General features: G+C 37.2%; 2 protein-coding genes across 50 annotated transcripts in view; one reads left to right on the top strand and one right to left on the bottom strand.

Moving 5' to 3' along the window:
• The window catches only part of blnk (B cell linker), a 374,165-nt gene that overhangs the window by 37,494 nt on the left and 311,802 nt on the right, over positions 1-24,869 (bottom strand). For 5 of the 49 annotated variants that reach the window (XM_051923830.1, XM_051923847.1, XM_051923856.1 and 2 more), the window contains 6 exons: positions 20,657-20,706; positions 19,938-19,981; positions 16,185-16,320; positions 15,812-15,966; positions 10,339-10,426; positions 1,587-1,664 (listed from right to left, as the gene is read on the bottom strand). The exons of 32 other annotated variants lie outside the window; for them this stretch is intronic. In XM_051923830.1, the coding sequence (XP_051779790.1) occupies positions 1,587-1,664; positions 10,339-10,426; positions 15,812-15,966; positions 16,185-16,320; positions 19,938-19,981; positions 20,657-20,706 (551 nt within the window). Of the gene's footprint in view, positions 1-1,586; positions 1,665-10,338; positions 10,427-15,811; positions 15,967-16,184; positions 16,321-19,937; positions 19,982-20,656; positions 20,707-22,334; positions 22,392-24,869 lie in introns of all 49 variants that reach the window. 12 more of the 49 variants (XM_051923833.1, XM_051923848.1, XM_051923858.1 and 9 more) reach the window with 6 other exon arrangements.
• Positions 1-24,869, top strand: part of LOC127526841 (zinc finger protein 518A-like) — a 148,980-nt gene that overhangs the window by 68,352 nt on the left and 55,759 nt on the right. The window lies entirely within an intron of this gene.

The raw sequence follows: 24,869 nt of genomic DNA, 5'->3' as shown, positions 1-24,869 counted from the left end.
CAATGCACTTTTGTTTATAAAACTATAACAGAAAGTCACCTGACTAATTCATAGTAATAAAAAATATAACCATTTTCATAAACATTTAATTCAGTTGAAGGTCTTAGAAATAGAAGTCTATCCCAAACAAAAGGACTTATCTTCAACAGAATACTACTCCATTGCAAGGCCCACACAAACAATATGCATGTAGCCCTGGATGAAAACCAGTGTTTTAATAGTGCTTAGAGTGGCAGCATCTGCCAAACATGTCAGTGACACTCAGATGGTTGTTTGTTGATCGTTTGTCCTGGCAGTGCTGGTGGGGAGCAGAGAAGATGTCACAGTCAAGTGATAAATCAGACAAATCTGTGTATCACACAAAAAATTACTTTTCCATCCCATTTAAATTTCAGACCACAGTAACCTCTGTGCACAGTACATACTGATGGATTCATTTTGGAAACTGCATACACGTCTGCAAAGTCTTAACATTTTAAAGTAAGGTAGTAGTTTTGAATATTGAATTGTCAGCCAAGCACAAGTATGAAATAGACTCAGCATCTCAAAAATCTAAAGGTGTTTGGCTCAATCTTTTCAATCCTACCAATTTGCTTTCACAACATGAATATCACAAAAATACTTTTACAACAATACTTTTATCTACAACCAGTTCCAAGATGCACTATTTTATGCTGCACTATATAAATGTCAAGAGATATATTTATTAATAAACATTACTGAATGATGAGTAATGAGTAGAGTGGCTGTGGTTAACAGCACATTCCAGAGAAATATCATCTCTCATGGTGTTGTATTAATAGCTCCTAGTTCTAGCATTGAACTTAATGCTTTAACTACTTAAATCTTCACTCCTTAGGTTGGAGGAAAAGGAACATTTTCTTGATAAAGATTCAACTTGGCTTGCACATGTGAAGGTACGGAATTAAGTGAACTGAATAAAAGTTTATTTCAGCACCTCTTTTAATTTTATATTTTGTACTAAAAAATAGTTTGTAAAATTGTAATATAAGAAAATTAAGGAACATTGCAAAACAATATGCATTTGCTAAACTAGATTCTTTCTAGGAATCACTTTCTATCTTATAGGCCTTTTTTTTCAACCTCAACCTGAAGACTTTTGTGTTGCCTTTTCAAACAGATTCTGTAGCTGAAGCCCTGAAATATCCAATTTATGAACTAATGTTGGTATTCTTAACATTTTTATATCACTTTCTTGATATGTGGCTCTAATGTACTATTTCACATTTTTCAGCTTCAAAAGGACCTTGTTGCCACCATTCATTCTAACATACTTCACTGTAATGAAGCAAATACATATTGTATATACTACATTAACTTTTTTTTTCTTTTTTTAAGTAAACTGTAGTGAAAGAAACTCTACTCCATTTCAGTTACTAAGTGTGCTATACTAAAATAAACTTGACTAAAATAATTGAGAGGACAGAATGAATTCTAGATGACTGTGGCATTGTTTTGTACCATATACTGAAATTTTAATACTTGAATGAACATCATAGTTTTCATTCATAAATTAACATTTACTTCAAAATTACAAACATTATACATTAATATACTGTATTCACCTGGATTATCATCTTTTCTGGCTGTCTGACCGGCATTCTGAGTTTTAGGCTTTAGTCTTCTGTTAATAACAGGTGGGGCTATGAAAAGAAAAACAAAATCTACATTAAAAGGCCATCATTATTAACATTTTTAATCTACTTTTTCTAGTAGCGGTTATGGTAGCAACACTGAAATAGGACTGTCCACGTCAACTATCCATGGGAAATTTCTCCCAGCCCAGTCTGAGGAATTACCAGATGCTTCCATATATAATGATATATAATGATATATAATCTCTCTCAAGCACTTTCAAGTGTGCCCCTTAATCTCCTCCCAGTGCGAATCCTACATGTGCAAACCACCTCAACTGGTTTCTGTCAATTAGAAGACAGAAAGACAGTTCTTTTAAAATCTTTTATTGAATTTATTAAAAGCGTGTAACATTCCATACAATCAAGTCCAAATTAACAAAACTAAATTCAGTGCAACCCCACCCATGTGAAAGTGGCCAATAGCCAGAGTAAAACTTGACAACAACATTCTGCTCTAAGGTTCTTGTATATTCTGAAGCTCCTCATGCTGTCTTGGAGAATGAGCCCAGCAACTTTACACAGAAATTCAACTACCTTACAAATGGTTTCATGTCACTACCAAGAGCAAATGCCCATAACTGAGAATGGGAATCTAGACTGACCAGTAAATCAATAGACTCATCTAAGGATTTTAATTCTGTTTTACAACCATCATCTGGTACAAGGTAACTATTACTGTACTAAATCATTGGTTATTCATACAGTCATCTCTGTTCTCACTCTTGAACATAACCCTGAGGTTATTGAATTCCTTCACTTGGGGTAGCTGTTCACATCTTAGTGCAGAGAACAAATCATGCTTTTTGAGGAGAGGACTGTGACTTCATATTTGAAACTGCTGACTGCTGTCCCAAAAGCATCACACCCTGCTGTAAACCGTTATAGTGAAAACTGAAGATCACATTTTGATGGGGCCCAGAGGACAGCATCGTTTTCAAACAGGTGTAATACAACCATCAAAATGCCAAACTGGATAGTCTCTAAAGCTTGCCTCCATCTAGCTATCCTGTCAATGAAAAGCTTTAACAGGAGAGAGGACATAACCTATCCATGGCAGAGTCAGATGCTCACACAGGCTGGACTAAATATGAGAATACAGCTCTCACTCTGCAAACATGAGATCTATAATACACACAGCTGCACTGTCTGAATTTCATACTTTTGTAGCAACTTCCTGAAGACACCAAACCTAAAAAAATATCCATAGACAGGTACAGTTAAAATTGTAAAAACACCATGAAACATTGTTCTAGTGTAAAACTAAATTTGTTTGAAGACAGATAGAAATTGGTAATTTTTGTAATCCTTCTTGCTCGTACATCAAAAATACTATATATAAATTTATTGTAAAAAGTAATCAGCTTTGTGACCAGTTTGAAGGAATCCCTACATATACAGTATGATAAAATACTGAAATCTACAATTAACAGATGATAATCCTCAACAGTGGACTGCTTTAAAACTAAAAAGCTACTTCTTTAGTTTTTTTTCTACAATGGCGTGTACACTTCCATGCCTACTTTCTCCTCATCTAGTTACTTATTTGCTTATTTTTTTATTTCATGCACCTCAATAACTTTGCCTTGTTCTTTCAAATTTTTATACGATAAATTCCATCCTATTCCGTCCATGCTTTAGTAGTCATCCTTGACAATGTCCTGAAAATATTCTATAAATAAGGTGTGAGAGTCAAGTGTGTCTACAGTATTATCTATGGTATATACTATTTTAAAATGGTGTTCTCATGTATCAAACAGTTCTAATTCTGTACTACTGCTCCAGTTAGGAGTTATAGCAAATGTTATTACCATATCATTTTTTGGCTTCCTTCTTATTTATTTCTTGAACTTCTATACACTCCTACTTATTGTTGAAACTCCAAAAGCACCCAACCCAGGATTTATGGCTAACCTGTTTACCCTCTATTTTTCATGTCTGACCTCATCTTTTTATGTCTAAAGTACACAGCACGTTCTTTGGCACTGCTTTACTACTGTACAGTATTTTCATAATCTTCAATCAGTTTCAACTTGGAAAACTTGTAAACACTAGTTAATGTGTAATGACACAGACATAGACTACTGTTATTTACACAAGCATATACACACAGCACCATGACAAAGTATTTGTCCCCTTCCTGCTTTCCTCTATTTTTGCTTATTCATAACACTACAAGCTTTGTATAATACAAAAGAAAACCTTTGGTTGTGACACTTTCAGCAGCAACAACAGTAATCAAATGCTTCTGGTATCAGGAGATCAATCTTTGAAGAGTCTATACAGAAATTTTGGCCTCTATAGAATTGTTTTAATTCAGCCATTCAGAGGTGGGCTTGCTCTTGTGCTTTAGATCGTTGTCCTGGTGAGTAACCCAATTCTGCTTGAGCTTCAGGTTACAGATGGCTGGACGTTTTCCTTCAGTATTTATCTGTAGATAGCTGAATTCATGCTTCCATCATTTATGGCAAGTTTGCTGCTTCAGGGCCTGGGCAAACATCCCCACATCAACATACTAACACCACCATATTTCACTGCAGGCATGGTGGTCTTATTTTGAAAAACTGTAATGAGAAATAAAGTAAAATGACACTTTTAAATTGGCTAACTAAAAAGATTACAATATGTAAACTTTCAAGGTAGCTCAGGCCCCTTCTTCAGGCAAAATGTACAAGGGGCCTGAGCTGCTTCAAAAGCTTGCAGATTGTAATCAATTAGACGGATATAAGTGTTGGCCTAGTGCCTTTCTAATGTTGGAGTCATGAACATAGACATTAAATGAGCGGAGAGAGGCGCGCAGTTCCTTACATGTTCATTTGGGTTCTTCTTTGACATCCCATATGAGTTTTCTGTGTTCTCTTGGAGTAATTTTGCTAGGTATGGGCACTTCTGGGCAGATTTACGACTGTACCAAGGTTTTTCTATTCAGAGATGATGGCTCACATGGAATTTTGCAGATGTCCCAATTTTAGACATTGCTTTGTAACCATTTGCTGACTGATCAATCTCGGTAACTTTCTTTCTCTGGAATTTCTTTTGATCAAGTCATGGTGTGCTACTTGTTGAGACCTTTTAGCCAACTTCACATTGCTAGAAAGGATCCATTGATGTGATTTTAGATTCAATAGGACTGGCACCAATCAATTCATTGATTGAGTAACTAGGAGGCAATTACTTTTTCACATGGATGATAAAGTGTTGGTAAAGTTTTTCCTTCAATAAATCAAATGATTATTTCAAAATGGTGTACTGTGTTTACTCAGGTTGTCCTTTGTATTATACTAAATTTGTTTGGAAATCAGAAACAAGTGTTATGAATAAGCAAAAATTGAGAAAATCAGGAGGAGGCAAATATATATATTTACAGTGCCATGAAAATGTATCAACCATTACCAAATAATACAGGTTGAGTATCCCTAATCCAAAATGCCTTGGACCAGAAATATTTTCCATATTTTTGGATTTTGGGAGTATTGGCATATAAATAATAAAATATCTTGGGAACACACATGATCAAGTAGATAAATGCAAAAAAAAAAAGATGACTCGCATGTATAATAAGACATTACAAACATATTAAACCTCAAAAGTAATGAATATGATGTGCAGCTCTACCGTAGCTCCATTTTAAGAGGGCCAATACTGTGTATTTGATGGAAAAACAAAAAAAGTTATTCTGTACAGTTTATATAGGCTACCTGTCGTCACTTCTTATGGAGCTGGCCAACAGGTCAGGATTATCTCAGCCAATGTTTGCTCCATCATGCCTGCTGTGCTGGAAAACAGTACCTGACAGATGACATTTGGTACTGACACACACGTGTGCTTAGGGGACAGCCAAAGCGTCCAACACTGGGCTTTAAAGACACCAGGAAAAGGGTTGGTAACTAGCATTAATGCCTTTTCTCTTTCAGACCTATGGAAGAGTAAGCCAAAACTTGTCACTTCCCTCTTCCTCTATGTCCTCACTTCCTTCTCATACCAACATCATTTCATTTAATTTCCTGTGGTTTTTGTATAAAACCAACCTGTTTGCCATACTCATTTGTCTTTTGTTGTTTTGCAGAGAAGACCGGTTTCAGTCGTTACTGACTACTCTCCAAAAATATACGGGCAAATCCCCAAATCTTTGTTTTTGTTTTGACTCCAATCATTCACAACTGCCGTAGTCAACAGGATCCAAGCTCGAGGAAGATGCCTGAAGAGCAGGACCTGAGCAACGTACTCACCACCATCATGGCCGAACTGCAACTGGTGAAAGTCCAGCTGGGGGAAACGAGAACACAACTGGTCGAGCCCGAGCCCCGTGTGGGAGCTGCTGCCACAGTAAAATCTGACCAAGCCCGAGCTCCATCCCAGGTATTAGTGCTGCTTACTGTGGCAGACAATACTGAATTATATTTTTTAATTTTCTAACGTACCGCCAAATGACATCACTGGGAGCGAGTGGAATGGGCCAACATACTGGCGCCGTACCTGAAAGGAGAAGCACAGCGGGCATATTATGACCTTCTTGAGGAGCAGGCTGCTGATTATGAACCCCTCAACGCAGAGGTACTGAAACGCTACGGCGTAACAGCAGGCAAGGGAATAGCACCTATGGAAGTTCGACCCTGAGAGGCCGACATGGGCTCAGGCATTCGAGATATGGGGGAAGACCGGATGCTGGCTATGGCCAGACATAAATTACAGTTGGCAGATTGTAGAGCAACTGGCTTGCGAAACCTTGATTAATGCTCTCTCCAATTATATCGCCCAGCAGGTCTGCAAACATCCATACAAAAATATGGAAACCCTGGTGGAGTTAACGATCGCAAACGAGTGGCTTGTAAATTGGAGAGGGCAGAACGGGCTGCTCATCTATCCCGACAGGGATGTGTACCCTCCTGTGAGCCCAACCACCGTCCCATGGAGCCTAGTGCTGCTGCTAGGTCTCAGGAAAAACAACCCAATCTTCCCTGCTGTTTCAAGTGTGGTGAAGTCGGGTATATCGTGTCTGCCTGTCCCCAGCTGTGTGAACCCATGGACTGACTGCAACATTGCCCAAGGAGAAAGGTATTGTGCTGCCGCTCTCTTTGTCATTTACTTATACAGGAGTGATGTTAATAAACGAGTTCCGGGTGACTGCCATGTTTGATTCCAGGAGTAACATTTCCATTGTTGCTCACTGATTTTTTCTACTGCGACAGTGGCTAAAAGCTATGACCAGTTTAACCTGTATTCACGAGGAAACTTGGTGGCATAGGTCCGCCTCCTGTGTGATAAGCTAGGATGGATTACAATGGCTGTGTTTCCAAACCCTCCTTTTGCTATCATTCTCGGTTGGGACTGGTCTTATAGTAAAAGCGGTATGAAATAAAACCACTCCTGTAACTAAGTTGGGCCTCCCCATGGACGGGGATGACTCAAACTCTGCTATCACGCCGTGTATACAAACAATGATTAGGTCCACTCAATGTGATGCAGTAGAAGACCCCGACCTCACCCCGGAAGTGATCCCCACCGCCATGGGGAGACGAGGCTTTGATACTCTGCCCAGTGAGGTCAACGGAGATCCACTGAGCTCTCTGCATTTTCAATTTAGAGCCACTCAGGTTTCCTTTAAAAGAGAACAGTGGAACGATGATTCCCTCAATTTCGCAAGGAATCCAGAAATTTCAGTTAATGGCCAGTGCACAATCCTTCCCATACCACAGGGACCCCTCTTTGTACTACAAAATGATTTATTATATTAGGTAGCGGAACATGAGGGTAAGAGAGGGTCACTGTTGCTAGTCCCACAGACCTACTGGTGGCAGGTTTCTGAATTAGCACACACTCATCTCTTGGGTGCCCACATGGGCACCAAGAAAACATTACAACGAATTAAACTTAAATTTTATTGGCCTGGAATAAACAAGGAAGTCTATTTAGTTTTGCACTTCCTATCCAGAGTGTCAATTACGACAAATTCTTAGGATGAACCATGCTCCTCTAGTTCCTCTCCCCCCATTGATATTCCATTTGATTGGATCGGTATCGATCTCATAGGTCCACTTGAACCTTTGGCCAGAGGACACAAATACATTTGAGTATGGCAGGGTTCTTTTCACGAGTCGTGATCCCCAAAGAAATCTTAACAGACCAGGGGACGCCCTTTACGTTGGAAACATTCAAGGAGGTTACCAAGTTACTGCTTATAATGTCTATCACCCTTATACAGATGGGCTGGTAGAAAGATTTATTCAGACACTAAAATGGATGTTACATAAGGTGGTCAACGAGGATGGAAGAAACTGGGATCAGCTACTTCCCCTCGTTCTATTTGCCTACCGGGAAGTCCCACAGGCCTCTACAGGATTCTCTCCTTTTGAGCTGTTATATGAGCGACAACCCTGGGGTGTTCTGAATATCTTAAAAGAAGGATGGGAGAAAGAACCCCTTCCCACCGTAAATATCTTGGAATATATCACACAATTACACAATAGATTTGAAAGAATTCGGCCTATACTAAAAAAAATATATGGACAAAGCATAGTCAGCACAGGCCCATCATTATAACTGGACCACCACCCTCTGGGAATTCCTTCCAGGGGATCGTGTTATGGTCCTAGTGCCTACCTCCCATTCTGAACTGCTGGACCATTGGCAAGGCCCTTATGAGATTAAGGAGAGTAGAGGACTCAACAATTATTTGGTCAAACAACCAAATCGTTGGCTGAGTGAACGAGTGTATCATATAAACCTGCTGAAACCGCAGAAGGAAAGGGAAGCCAATCCCTTCTGCGGAAAGCCTTGTTCCCTTTTCATTCAAAAACATTCCCTTAATCTCAACAATAATCTGACACACCAATGGCCGGTAATCCTGTCTGTACCGGAGGTATTGAGCAAACAACCAGGGCGGACCCCTATGATTAAGCATGACATTGTTACAGAACAAGGGATGATTGTCCGGAAGCATTGTTACTAACTTACCAAGGGAAAAAGAACTGAAGTTCAACTGGAAATCAAACGGATGTTGGACATGGGAATAATTGAAGAAAGTCATAGCCCATGGTTCAGCCCCATCATATTGGTCTCCAAACCTGACGGGAGTTGGAGGTCCTGTAATGATTTTCAACGCCTTAACCAGGTCTCTGAATTTGATACGTATCCAGTGCCCCAAGTTGATGAACTCCGGCTGGGCAATGCTCAATATTTGACCACTTTAGACATGACGAAGGGGTACTGGCACATGAGAGGATCACCTACTCCATGTCGGAGCAGTTCTTGCAACACTTGGTTAAGCCGGCCTCACAATAAACACAAATAAAATGTTTCTTTGGATTATCGGAGGCCAAATATTTAGGCTACCTTGTGGGTGGAGGGATGGTCAGACCTCAGTGTTTTAAAATTGATACCATTTTAAATTGGCCCCGTCCGGTAAACAAGAGGCAGGTCCAAGCCTTTCTCGGATTACCGAAGTACTACCACTAGTTTGTACCCCGATTTTCTGAGAGAGCAACTCCCTTGTCAAATCTTACAAAGAAAAGGGCTCTTTATAATATGGTTTGGGATGATACAACTGAAGCTGCATTCAGTGACTTAAACAGGCCCTTACGCCAGCACCAATACTGAAGTCTCCTAACTTTTCTCTTCCGTTTATTCTCCAGACTGACGCTTCAGACACAGGATTAGGTGCCGTGCTGAGCAAAAGTGTCTACGGTGCTGAACGCCCCGTGATGTTCCTCAGCCAGAAGCTGCTAGATTGGGAGACCAGGTATGCAGCAGTGGAACAAGAAGCCCTGGTCATTAAATGGACCGTGACTCAGCTAAGGTACTACCTTTGTCACTGACCACACCGCTTTACAGTGGATAGCCATACATAAGGAATTGAACCCATGGGTCACATGGTGGTTTTTAGACCTACAAGCTTATAGATTTAAGTTCATTTATTGCCGGGGTTCTCTCCAAGTCAACTCCGATGCCCATTCTCATGACTACAACCTCTCGGTTCAGGGCGCCTGACCCGACGGGTCTGGGCTGAGGTGTGAGGTCATGTCATAAACGTGTGCTTAGGGGACAGCCAAAGGGTCCAAAACAGGGCGTAAAAGACACCAGGAAAAGGTATGGTAACGAGCATTAATGCCTCTTCTCTTTCCTCTTTCAGACTCACGGAAGACTAGGCTAAAACTCATCACTTCCCTTCCTTTGCAGATAACCTCACTTCCATCCCGTCCAGATGACCTCATTTCATTCCCTGCCATTTTTATCTTTTGTTGTTTTGCAGAAAAGACTGGTTTCAGTAGTTATTTACTACTCTCCAACAATATATGGGGCAAATCTTTGTTTTTGTTTCGACTCCAATCATTCAGTGTATACAACATAAAATGTTTTTGCCAACATAAAAAGCAATATGCAGCGATGTTGGCGTTCAAAATGGTTCAGATATTGAAGCATTGAAAGTTTGGGCTACTCCACCCGTATGAACAAACGTTTAATATTCACATTTAGCAAAACACGTTTATGTGATATAGATTATTGATGAAGTTGCTGAATCTCAACATTTAGCAATACCTGTGTCTTCTGAAAAAATTAATAATGAGAATTTAGTTAAATATTTAAACATTTGAAAGATATATAGAAACATTTTAGGATACACTATAATGTACCCCAATAATTTTATCTCATATATAATTTCTTCATTAATACTACACACTCTTACCATGTGGAGTTGCTGAAGGTGGCTCCTCATTGGGTTCAATATAGTTATTGTCATCATCTTCTTCGTCCCTAGGGCAAACATAGTCATTCTGCAAACAAGATATTGCACATTGAAAAACTGTATTAGGCAAGTACTTGCTATGACTGTGCTTTTGACATAATGGAAGGGGCATCCCTGGAGCTCTAGAACAGTCATGGGTTGGACAGATCTAGATGTTCTGGAGTAGAACTTGGGAACTCACTTATAAGATGAGAGATGTAACTTTTCTAGAAAGGGAAAATCAAGAGCTTGCATAACAGACTGAAAAATTCTGACTAGATGTGGATAGTTTCACCTGTATAGCATGTTATAGCATTGGCTATAACAAGAGACTTCTTGAACAAAGACATTCTGTGTATATGGGAGGAATCTTGGTCAGGTGTAAGAAAGCTCAAAAATCCCTTGATGAACATTGTGCGAGTTTATACATTGTGGAGTTTATACCAGAGGGTGACTTGAATTTATGACACAATGGAATGGTGCTTGAAACAGTACTAACTCTGTAGTCCTACTGGGGGATTTGAGTGCCCATACCTGACAAGATGAAGATAAATGGAGCAACATGACTGATGGAAACGTCCTGCTTTCTATACATCTGAGTGGTAAATTGTTACTGCATTTCTGTGCTGGTTACACAGTAGGTTGTCCACAACGGATACAATATTGAAAAATAAGTAGTATTCAGAAGTATCTCATTTCAGATAACCACTGGCACAATAAGAGAACAACAGCTGTTACAGTGGCCAAAACAAAGGCATGTGTGTGAAGGAGATCAGGCCTGCCTGGAACTACTACAGGGATGAGGCATAGAGCGACTTCTTTATGATAGAGATTAGAGTTGGAGTCAAATATAGAGTTCAGGCAAGGCCTCACCTGGGAGGATGGAAGAGAAGCTAGTTCAATACCAGAGGATGGAGAAGTAAGTGGACCAATTACCCTGTACTGGCTAGGTAGGATTCTTATTGTGTTCAGAGTTCCTGTAGATTTGTTATTGTAATGAATCTGGGGTTTTGGCTTCCTAATACTCAATTTTGTTTCATTTTTAGGACTTAAGCTTTTTTTAATTGTTTAATTATTTATGTGCAATTCCAATAATTTTGTTCTTTGTTTCGTTATGCTCACTAATTTTTTCGAGTTGATCTTTGCATAGTCTTGTGGGCCAGACTTACATGTTATATGTCTGTATTCAGCAGTGAATTAATTTGGCTTACATGTGGGTTGAACATTGGAAGGCTCATAGAGTGTGAAATTTCTAAAACTATTCTACTCCATACTGTGGGGGAGGTCAAAGCAGAAGTGTTGCTTTGAACAGAAAAGAGCAATGGTGTTCTTTTTAAGCTCATAGTTATGCCTGAAAAGTCTCCAAAAATGTATAAATATTAAAAATATTAACATAAATGTGTCATGTACAGTATGTGTCAAAAATACATTACTTGTCCATTGTAAAACAATCTATTGCAAGGGAAAAACATATTCTGTTAGACCAGAATATACTTTGGCACTCAAAGGCATCATTGAACTAGTACTAAAAGTAAAAGATGCATTGCTGCTGGTTATATGTGGTCTCTGTCATTGAAAAAAGTGGCAGCAACATTTCTGAAAAGATGAACTCCAGAGAGTGCACTTGAGCTAAATGGTGTGTCATCACACCCAGTAAAAAGAACTCCTGTTAAATGGGGTCTTTCAGTTGTTCACAATGAATAATATAAGGAGATGCAGAATTCTGTACTCCGTACACTTGAAACAGTAAATGTGCCTAGTGACATTGATGCTACTTCAGCAAAATTACGCACATGGGACAAGGCTGCACAGCATTCAACTGCTGCTGCACGTCTAAATTAATGACTAGTTCAAGTTATTATTGCCTAATTGTTTACATTTATTGTTGGTACGCCTATTGCAATTCATGTGAAGTGAAAGTCATGTGATAGATGTCATTGCATAGCTTCTGGCATCCAAGCGTTTGAATAACATTTCTATTGTTGTTAATTACAGGCAATTACAAGAAGTTAGCGTAAGGACCTTTTGGCCATGATATTTTGAGTTTGATTTTGGTTTACTGGCTTGGACAATTAGTTTCTTCTGTTTTTTTTTTTTTTTTAAATATTATGTCCTTGCATTTTGTTAGACAAAGATTTTGTCTGCTTCTACTATCTCCTGTTCATTTGCTGTCCCAAAAGGAGGAGGAGATTAAACATCTTAGTGAATTGTTCTCAAGCAAAGGTTAAAGTGTTCATTACATTGAGCAATATATAAATGCAGTGCCAACAATACTGAAAGGGCTATAGTGTATAGTGGTGATGATGCAAGAGCCAAATTCCATGTCAAAGTATATTCCTGTCCTCACCAATCATTATAAACTTTGAATGGTGATGAGAAAAATAATGTCATGGGTAGAAGCAACTGGAATAAGGTTGCCGAGCCCAATCACTATAACATGGTATGGTGCTCAACAATCTGGGATTCCCTCCTGTAGAATAAAACATTGTACAAAACTGTAATAAATTAAGTAAAAAAAAAAAAAAAAAAAAAAAAAAGTACAGTAAAAGTGAAGGCTTTTAAAAAGAAAGGAATGCCTATTTAATATGTAACAGTCACAGCGTAAACTATGTTAGACATTACCTTGTTATTCCCATTTTGGTATTTGCAATTTATTATATTTACTATATCATGGATTGCTTAGCGCCTGTAGTTCCAACTAATCCAACAGCCTAATAATTTTTCAAGTTTGGCATTTTCTGAAGTTATTTTTTTACAGTCATAATATGCCTTTATTTGCATAGGAAAATTTGTATTGTCAAAAGAAGATGCAATTACAAATAAAAAAAAAAGTATCCTCCCCAGCAGTTTACAACTGTGGCCAGTGGGTAACCAGAATAAACAAAATACAACGAATATTGCAAATTTGGGTTAGGGTTAGGTGTATTTATGATAACAAATGCTACATTTACACTCCTGGCCTTAAAGCCCAAATCAAAACTGGTGAATAAATTTGATTCGATGTCTGTGTTGTTTACATTACACAATCTAGATATGGTCAAAAAACTGTTTACATACACATTCAGATTAAGTGAAAGGTTTGCCTTGTACATACGTTGTAACATAGTGATGCAGGTAAAGTGTAATTGTGGATGTCTGCATTTTTTGAGGCATTCTTAGGGTTTAATGTAATCAATAATCAAGAAATAAAACAAGTGTTTGTGGCTGTTTAGCACAGCATTGCCCTGTAGCAAAAGTGCTTTAGAAATTTGCATAACCAAGATGTAAAAATACAATCCACTCTTTATTCATTCTATTACTATCAAAGTAAATTTCTGCATTCTCAAAACTAGCTACAATTAGCTATGCCCCTTTGAGTGAAAGGTTATTGCATATACTACGTATATCTATAAGGAATGAGATAAACAATGAAGCTGGGCTTCTTTAAAAATGGAATACACTGTGTGCACAATTATTAGGCAAGTTGTATTTTTGAGGATTAATTTTAATATGGAACAAATACAGTGCTATCAGTCAATCCAACATGTTAATAAACCTAAAACCCGAATGTTTTACAAAGGAAATATGCATTCCCCTGATGATGTTCACACTCATATGTGTGCACAATTATTAGGCAACTATTAGCGTGCAGAATTATGATGCAACTAAAGGAAAAATTAAAATTTTCCCATCTCACTTGTTTATTTTCATCTGTTACTGTGAGAATAATAACTCAAAATTTACAAATAAACATTTCTGTCATTTCAAAAAACAAAATCTGACCAATATAGCAACCCTTCCTTTCTTCTTTTCAGTAACAGTCATAAGCCTTCCGTTCATGGAGTCTGTCAGTTTCTTGATCTGTTGACGATCAACTTTTTGTGGAGCAGTGACTACAGGCTCCCAGACACTGTTCAGAGAGGTATATGGTTTTCCTTCCCTGTAAATCTCACGTTTAAGAAGGGCCCACACGTTCTCAATAGGGTTTAGGTCAGATGAGGATGGAGACATGTCATTATTCTTTCATCTTTAAGGCCTTTACTGGCTAGCCACACAGTGGAGTACTTCGATGCAAGAGATGGAGCATTGGCCTGCATAAAAATCATGGTCTTCTTGAAAGATGTAGACTTTTTCCTGTATCACTGTTTGAAGAAAGTGTCTTCTAAAAACTGGCAGTAGGTTTGGGAGTTGATTCGGAGTTCATCTTCAACGTGTAAAAGGTCCAACTAGCTCATCTTTAAAAATACCAGCCCATACCAGTACCCCACCTCCACCTGGCTGGAATCTGAGTCGAAGTGGAGCGCTGTGCCCATTACTGATCCACGGGTCCATCCATCTGGTCCATCAAGAGTCACTCTCATCTCATCAGTCCATAAAACCTTTGAAAAAAATCTGTCTTCAGATATTTCTTGGCCCAGTCTTAACAAGAAACTTAAGTTGAAACGTCCAGTGGTGGTCGGGTTTCAGCCCTCCTTACCTTGGCCATGTCTCTGAGCACTGAACACCTTGTACTTCTGGGCACTCCAGGTAGGTTGCAGTTCTGGAATATGACAGCACTGGAGGATAATGGGTATGGTAGCTTCATGTTTGATTCTTCTCAAATCTTTGACAGCTAATTTGCGTCTTTTTTTTCTCAACACATTTCTTGTGACCCTGTTGATGATTTGCAACAAAATGTTTGATGGTTCTGTGATCATGCCCCAATATCTTAGCAATTTCAAAAGTGCTGCATCCCTCTGAAAGACTTTTTACAGTTTTTGACTTTTCAGAGTCAGTTAAATCACTTTTTTGGCCCCTTTTGCCTGAGGAAAACTAGCTGCCTAATAATTATGCACTCCTTGATATAAGGTGTTGATCTCCTTAGGCCACACCCTCCCTCATTACACAAATACACATGCTTAAATCCAATAAGCATTCAAGTTTATACAGATTGGAGTTGGAATATACACATAAAAATGATGATGTGGTCAAAATACTCACTTGCCTAATAATTGTGCACACAGTAATTATATTTTTATGAAATAATATTGATATAAACTGTTTGATATTTGTCTAATCTCAAGATGTGGTTCAATATGAAAGCACATTCTCAGCTTCAAAGTGGAAATTTTGTAAATTTTAAGACTTGTGTTTTGTATTTGTTTTGCTTCATTGTCTACAGTTTTAACTTGCTGCACAAGCCATTATGTTAATTTTAAAATGCTGCTGCATTTAAATTTAAGTTTACAGACCAAATGAATGTACTGAATGCCACAACTGTATAAAAAAAGATTTTGAAAATGTAAAACTTATCCTTTAACAGGGCTTTCTTTCAGAAAGGAGTAGTCAGGGCATAAGATTAGAAATTAAAAAAAAAAAAGATTATAGGAACCGATGATGACAGTTACTGACTTTTTGTAAGAAATAAGAATCTGTATCAAGAAATAAATTAAATAAAGAACAATAAAAACATTACATCATCAGATTCTTCAAGCTGGGGTTTTGGAGGAAACGGTTTTGTACAAACAGAAGCTTTTTGAGGCACATTAGAAAATCTTGATTTACTCATTGATGAAGCTGGAATGGGAAAAGGCTTTCTGGGTGGTTGCTTTGTGCTTTCAGATATGTTGTCTGTAAGAATAAAACAGATTTATTGTTTAAACATATTGTATCATTTATTGACATCAGCTTAAAGTTTTTCCATCATCACCTTAAAAACATTTTTTAATTCAAGCATTTTGCCTTTACAAACCAGTCAATGTTTTTTACCTTGTAAAGTTTATAACATGTCTATATAATACATCTTAAGATACTTTATTTTAGTGAAAAAGACTGAATGGTATAAATACCTGCATATTCTTCTCTGTTTTGTGAAAAGGCAGGTGTAACACTCTTTTTCACCATAGGAGGTGGCTCATAGTTTTCATCATTTTCTTCCGAAGGAACTTCATATGTTTCGATATCAGGATTTTCATAATCGCTATCCTAGGATACATGCACATGTTCAGTAGTATGTGGCCACATGACTCTTGATGCTTAATGCTTAAATCATAACAGTGTAGAGAAATCTAAACCTTATCAAATATTGAAAGACTACAATGTGCAGTTAGTTCTTCATCACTCTGTAGATCCTTTAATCCTTTCATTTGAATACAGGCAAAAGAACCTAACATCTCACACTTAGGAGTAGTTATGAATTTAAAAAAAAAAGAAAATCTGAACTAAGCTAAAAAGGTCAGAACAAGAGGATATCCTTCTCTTACTGTTATGAGTGCAGGAGATGTGATACTACTGGGACTAACATTTAATGGTGAAGAAAGCCACAGAGGCAGGTTTTGTGGAAGAAGCAAAAACTCATATGAAAAATCAAACTGAAACATTAACAGAAAGAGTATGTGACAAAAGAATGTGCTAATACCAATACCAATTGATGTTCATAGTAAACTGATACAGAATGTTAAGCAAGATAATCAATTTAATTACAGTATGTACCGTATGTTTGTTTTAGGAAATACAAGTGCAAAGTTAGGATCAAAGCCAGAATAAAAATGTCCAAAAGATTCATTCAAAAGCTAGCTCTTGATTAAAACATGAACAGAACACTTAACAGGTGGATCACTTACACAATCTTTGGAGTACAGCATTATATAGTGTGGTGCCCGGATGGGGGTGGTACCTACCCGGGACGCTCGAAAAGACCGGAGGAGGGCTTGTGCCTCCTCCAGACCTCGAGGGGGCAACCGCCCTGGGGGCCACGGGTACTGAGCTGGGAAGCTCGACCCTGTAGGGGCCCGTGGTCACCGCCAGGGGGCACCACAATACCTGGAGGACCCTGGACCTCAGCACTTCTGCCACACCAGGAAGTGCTGGGGGGAAGATGGACACCCGGAGTGCCTCTGGGGATACAGCTGGCACTTCCGCCACACAGGGGCATGTTGGTGGGAGATTGCCGGGGACGCACCTGGAGCACATCTGGGTGCTTATTTAAAAGCGGCCGCCTCCCTTCAGAGGAGGACTTGAGTCGGGAGCGTAGTTGGATGAGATCTCTGGAGGGGAGAAGGAGGCGGTCTGAAGACTGAGAGAGAAGGCATTGTGTTGGCCAAGGACTGTGGGGTATTGGGGTTTGTGAGAGTGACTTAGTGTAATGGAGACCCTAAATAAATGTGTGTGGGGTAAATCTAATGTGTCTGCCTGTCTGTGTCCGGGTCATATTCCACAATAGTTTAGAAACATGGACAATGAGAAGAGAAGAAGGAAGCAGCCTTTGTGTATCTGCACCATGACTTTGGAATTCTCTTTCAAGCCCTGTCAAAAAAAGTCCAACTAACCAGTTTCTAAACAGTGTTTATTTGATTAAATTTTAAACGGTCTTTTCAATAGCTGTTTTAGGAGGATTTTGTGTGAAGTAGCCAATGATCGTGGGAGGAATGATGCTGTATGAACTAATTGGTGTTTTACAAAATATGGACATTGTGAAACTAGGAAGAAATTAAAAGGAACAGCTCATAATATTAACAAATTCATCTTGCAAAGGCCTGGCAAAGACAAAGTTGTTTCTGAACAATAGTCTAGAAATTGAATTAAATTGGCTTGAGAATGTGAAGCTATGAAAGAAGAAACAATTCATATATTTTAGGCATAAAGTATTTGAATGTCCTGGGTAATTTACTGAAAGTTATGTCTTAGAGAAAAAAGGCACTTAAAAACAGTGTTATTACACAGTGAAGTAGGAGACTCATATTCAGACACCAGTGCATGGACCACCACCAACTTACAGAATCAGAGAAAGTAGATGTCTTAAACCCATTAACCAATACTGTTAAGACTGAAGTTTAAAGTGGTGACTAAATCATGGTACACATAAGAGATGCCACATCTTAAATTTTAGAAACAAAATCATCATTAGAAATTTTAAATTTGCAAAGCAATCCAGCACAGTCTCAAAAAGCCCACCTAAAACTCTGCCAATATTATTAATTCACCCATCTTTGATTGAAAATGCTTAATTCAGTGGAGAATCATGGGAGCCAGAGTCTATATTAGTGACACTGACTCAAGATGGAGAACAATAACAACACTGTCAAGTTTATAATTTGAAAAAGAAAAAAAAAAAAATAGGGCAAATGTATATCAGCATATCAAAACACCCAAGATAAAATGCTTCACTACAATAATTATATAAATTTGAGCCCTGCATAGGCTGATAAAATACTAGGGATAGATCAAATTCAGTGTTTCAGTTATGTCAGGAAACAGTGTTTGGCATGATCAATTGGCCTTCAGTAGGTATATATCATACAGCACAATGGTGCTGTCTCCACAATATTGGCCAATGTTTAAAAATAAACTTCTGCTGATTGCACTATCACTGATCCAGAAAAGGAGACTATAAACTAATGGGAATGGTTCACACCTTCCTTGAAAAAATCAATAGCAATAACAGATTACACTTTTCTCATTACAGAAGCAACCCTGTTGTTTTGCTTATGCCAAACGTGGTGATTCTTAATGTGAATAACGGGTTTATAGCACTCAAGCCAAAATATGGCAATGTTTATTTCATGAATCCAAGTACCAAAGACTAACATCATTGAAGAAAAATGAGGTGCATACAACAGAGAAGCACAGTATGTAAAACAAATGGCTTGTTTGTTTAAAAGAAAGTGACACCTGGTCAGTAACCCCTTAGTGGACTATCATGTACACAACCTATAGATGATCATGGAGACCTAAATGCTGTAGCCATAGACTAAGAAGCATAATGTCATGATCCTCTGGTCATTGCAAGTTATTTTTATCGGTGGTTAGCTGTAATTTGTTAATTTTATTGCTTCGATTTTAGAACAGTGCCCTCTTAAATTTTTATGGGTGCTGCCATTTTGACTTTGCAAGCTTCAGGAAACAAAAACTCTGTACTGTCTTACAATTATATGAAAGAACTATATACCAATAAACAATAATAAAGGTTTTATTTACATTTTAAGGAGTTATCAGAATAAGAGTTGTAGCGCATTGGGCTGTTGTAATGGAGAAAAAATTTGGAGTATGTATTAAGCTATGTATTAAGTTTTTAAACAAGGCAACCAGAATTGGTATTAATTGTATAAAAACTGACAACATTGATTACTGAAATACATCACAATAGTAATATTAAAATAGGAAAAATATACTGCATGCTCCTGACAAGCTACACTTATTCTGATACTCATTCTGATAGAGTAGAAAGATGCTACATGATGGTTAAAGTCATTGCATTTAATAAAATCTAACAAGATAAATAAATATATGCCTGAACCTGGAGAAAAACACCAACACTGACAGAATATGCAAACTCCTACACAGAACATGCCTGGATGGGGGACTGGAACACTGGACAGCAGTTCTACACACTGTATGAATATGCTGCTTTAGTTTAAACAGTGGAATTAATCAACTCAGTTGATTCATTAATGTTTCATTAGTTTCAAAATGCTCAACTGGCACTTAGTATATTTTTTAAACAGAGTGAACTTGTAATTAAATTTTAAGAATGGTTTATCACACATTGCAATATTTCTAAAATAGTATATAAGTGTAAGGTATTTCTGATTATATTTACTTACAAACTCATTTTCTGACCACTGTTCCTCATCTTGTTCATCATCGTCTAAACCAGAGGCAAACAAATTTACTTTATACTTTAGTTATCATAGTCAATTTATATTAATCAGTCAGTCATTATCCAACCTATATATATCCTAACACAGGGTCACGGAGGTCTGCTGGAGCCAATCCCAGCCAACACAGGGCGCAAGGCAGGAACAAACCCCGGGCAGGGTGCCAGCCCACCACAGGACACACACACACCCACACACCAGGGACAATTTAGGATCACCAATGCACCTAACCTGCATGTCTTTGGACTGTGGGAGGAAACCGGAGGAAAACCACGCAGACACTGGGAGAACATGCAAACTCCACGCAGGGAGGACCCGGGAAGCGATCCTTTTATATTACAGTATTTAATGGCAATTGTTATAAATTGAATTTAAATGAAAAGAAAGCTACAGAGGATTAAAATTTTGTTAGCATGTCTATTATATTTAAAATACACGTGTAGAGTAAAATGAACTGTTACTATGGCATGAAACTGCAAAAAAGAAATAGAAAATAAGAGAATACATTCATATATAATTAACCTCTTATAAAAATCCATACACAAACACATAAGTTGAACAATGTTTTGCTGTAGACAGTAGTTACCATTTTAAAATTCAGCTTGATACCAGTTACAAGAAACAGGTTTAATTACCTAATAATCACATTTTTAAATACTTCTTACCTGGGTTATAGTCCCTTGGTGGTACTGTGGGTAGATTTTTTATTCTTAGCCTATAATTTTTAATAAATAAAATGTTTCACTAATTAGAAAAACAATGGATGCATTGTTTATTACCACAACTATAAAATGTAATTGCTTCTTTAGTTAGCAATATATAAAACTTGGAGACCCTAGAAATGAAAACTGCACAAAAAATATTTCAAACGAAATAACAAACAGAATTAATAAAAAAAGATATGAATTAGGACCTAAAAGAAAGCATACAATTTTTGTTAAACTACAGACTCTTGAAAGTAAACATTTTATAAAAATATTAATATGTGTGACTTAAAAATGAACAGCTGTCTAAAGATCAATGTCAATACAGAGACTTAAAAAGACAGTAGCAGCAGTTTTAGCAGCTATTAAATCCACTTATTTCCAGAACTGGTGTACCCTGGTTGGGGCAGCCAGCCAACCCAGGCAATTCTTTCAGCTTTTGGAGGAAACTGACATTCAAGCAGTAAACCTACACATACAACAGCTGAACAGGCAAACCCAACCTCACATAAGCTATCAGTCCTGGGGCACAGGCATAGTAAGGTAGCAATGATTTACAACTGTGCCATTGTACTGCTTCGATAGATAGATAGATAGATAGATAGATAGATAGATAGATAGATAGATAGATAGATAGATAGATAGATAGATAGATAGATAGATAGATAGATAGATAGATAGATAGATAGATAGATAGATAGATAGATAGATAGATAGATAGATAGCCACATTTTCTAGCATAGTACAGAAGTCAGTGATAAAGCATTTATAAAACAGATGACTTGATGATTCAGAATACATAAAATACAATATAAAAGTTGCAAGCAAGAATTATAGTTGCTATTCTTTATTATAATGTACTGTAGTGTTACATTCACAAAAAGTTAGAAATCTTCAAAACCCATCTTGATTTAGCTGTAGAAAAAGCTTTTCTTGTAAGTGCCTTAATGCTTCTAGAATGCCTTGTAAACAAAGTAGATGACACATGAAAAAAATGGGTTAATTAACAGACAAAAGCACAACAAAGACAAACAAACATGGACTAGTATACTCAGCATTACTATATTAATTTTAATAGCTGAAAAAAGAGATGATAAAATCTGCATCACAGATTCATGGAAATCTTGGAGAGTTATATGACCATCAAAATGTGGATTTAGAAAACCAGTTTGTATTATTATTGAGTAAACTATGTGTTTTGCAGGATCACAGCTTCAATGATAGCTGAACCACACTTTATAAATCAATTATAATATAGAAACCTTATAACGCTAGGCAGCTTTTTTGAGCTTCTTCACTAACTGCACATTGCTGTTCAGTGCAATGTTTCTCTCCGGAATAATAAACTTTGAATAAAATAGGCACACAAACTTGTATTTATTGATGCTTATGTTTCAAGTCCTTTTAAAAATTTAGGTGGCCATAAATTGAACTCTCTTAATCTTTCCATATGCTAAACAGTTAATTAGCCAGTTTGTTAGGAAGCATTATGTACTGCAGTATACAATACATGCAGTATTAAGACAGAAGGAAGTCTACAGGCTGGGGGAAAATTGGGCAAATTCAGCACAACAATGCTTTTACAATAGCATTGTTGCTTTGTTACGTAAAACGATATCTATGCTTCAAAAATTCATACCGGTCCCACGTGTTTTTTCCAGTTTTGCGTATTAAAGCCACTTGTTCATTTTGAAACCTGCGTGATTAAATGAGGGGAAAATGTACTTTGTTATTTTGTGTTTTATGAAATATTGTAGAAATAGCAATAAAAAACTGTACTAAATTAAACACATTTAATAAATTATTAAATTAACACTTGCTTGTGAAAATAGTAGACAGAAAAACTGATTAATGTAAGATTTCTATGTTTAGGAAAAAAACTAAATTAGTTCAAATTCTGTTAGCCTTGTTAGTAATAATGCACATTATTTAACAACTAGTCATTTAGCCCGTTACAATAACGGGCGCTAGAACAGTAGTGCATAAACATTAGTAGGAACAGTCTATATTAAATGGCAAGGGACTTTGACCTCATTCTTTTTGTTGGTCGTATTTTTCTTTCTTTCAGCCTTTCTTTTGTTGATGTTTACTTGCTGAGCTGACCGTTCTTCGTGGGCTGCCACCATGTATTGTGTGTCTTTAATTTTCTGTGACAGTAATACTGTCTTGTACGGCTCTATTCAATAAGGGCGCGTAGATAATTTAGTTCAAATGGCTTTGGCATATGTGAAGAGCAACAGGTGCAGATCTTTATTTATGCGCGCCTTTATTCGCTGCGCCCAATTGAGGTCGTCCTTTTGAGGCTCGGCTTTTTGTGCGCGCCCTTATTGAAGGATACCGTCTTGTACGTCCGCTGGCTTGTACGTCCGTAATGTACCTTTAATTTTCTCTGGCGGTAATACAGGCGTGCGCGTCGGTAATATGCCTTTAATCTCCTCTGACAGTAATACTGGCTTGTATGTGGCTGTAATATGAGTCACTGTACTGTGTACCTTTAATTTCCTCTCGCAGTAATACTGGTTTATATTTCCGTAAAACGCCTCTAACTTTCTCTGACAGTAATATCGCGCATAGCACCGTGCCCCGCGCATGCACACTTCACCAGAAGACACCCACACACGGACACCTGGACGCACATAGGGATTTTATTTATATATATAGAGCTAACTGCAAGCTGAAGCAAAACTCTCTGTTCAAATTCATATTAAAATATTAACACTATATAGAAGGCCAGCAGTTTTTTTTTTTTTGAACCCTCAGCCTTTTGCTCTCTGAAACACACCATCATCCACTACAAGAATATATATTAGAGATGTACAGATTGTTTTTTGTGTGACTTTTTTGTTTGAAATATTAACCATGTTACTTTCATTAATGATACAAGGCATTGCTTATTAGAAAGCATAAATTTATGGCTCATTCTGTTAAGCAGTAGTTTCCAACACAAAGTGCAACTGTAATGCCTTACAAGTCAATTTCTTTTCCAGTGCTAAATGACTTACATTATTGTGTGCATATGGAACATAAAGTGTAACCACATGCTATATGTTAAGCATAATTTTATTTGGTTGCTGTCATTTTTCTGTGCAATAAAAACTCCACTACTAATTTTAACTTACTGTACATATAAACATATGGTTTCTACTTCGTGGATTTTCTTATTTCGTGGGTGGCTCTGGAACGCAACCCCTGCGATGGAGGAGGGATTACTGTACTTGTAAAACAAAACTTTGGCTTACTTGTACTGTATTTCTACATGAAATACTGATGTCACTGTAGACATAATTTTGATTATAATCTATTTTTTTGACTGGGGGGGGGAGTAAGTTAATAATATAAAACATCAATAATAATTAATCTGAAAACAAAAATGTACCTATATTCAGAATGATGCATTATTGAATTTAATATTTAGCATAAATATAATGGCAAAAATATCTTTTTGATAATTGTCAGATCAATATTGTTAACATATACAATGTATTAATTAATTTTGTTCTAAATGTCTCCGCTTTGGAGTTTAACAAATATTCAAACCCAAAGCCAACAGCAATGGGCACAACATTCCAGCAAGTAGTCAGCAGTAGCTGGGAACCAGTGTTCTACAACCAAGCTTTATTGAATGTGTAAACACAGCAAATACACTGGTGTTAACAATGAAGTTGTTATTTCTTTCTATGATAGAGTATACGTGATTTTTAACTGTTATAATTATATTTAAGCTAAATACTTTTAACACCAAATAAGGATGATACAAGTCTTAAGACAAAACAGTCTAGCACTAGACAACACTGTAACAAGCAACGCTATTGAACCTAATACATCTACGACCAATTTCAAGAACTTTCATAAAATAAAATTCATAAAATCCATCTTGTGAGAAAGTAACTTCATAACATTTTCAGATAATGCAGTAAGTAAACAAAAAATAAAGCCATTTATCAGTTTTGCATCTATTCCTTTACATGAGCTAAACATGTGTGTCTGACACCAGTTGTGGTCTCTAGGGGATGTTATTGAGCTAAACTGAAATGTTGCTTATGAGGCAAAAATAAGTAAAAAGAAACCCTTTCCTTTCTGTGAGACTTCTACTGGTATCTTCGTATCAATTGAATACTACATGTATTCCATGTGCTAGCTTACTACTGTTTGATGTGGACTATACACATTGCAT

This window comes from Erpetoichthys calabaricus, chromosome 2, assembly GCF_900747795.2.
Source record: "Erpetoichthys calabaricus chromosome 2, fErpCal1.3, whole genome shotgun sequence".
In the NCBI taxonomy this organism is placed as follows: domain Eukaryota; kingdom Metazoa; phylum Chordata; class Cladistia; order Polypteriformes; family Polypteridae; genus Erpetoichthys; species Erpetoichthys calabaricus.
Note: the sequence above shows the minus strand (reverse complement) of the source record. Positions and strands in the feature narration are given on the sequence as shown.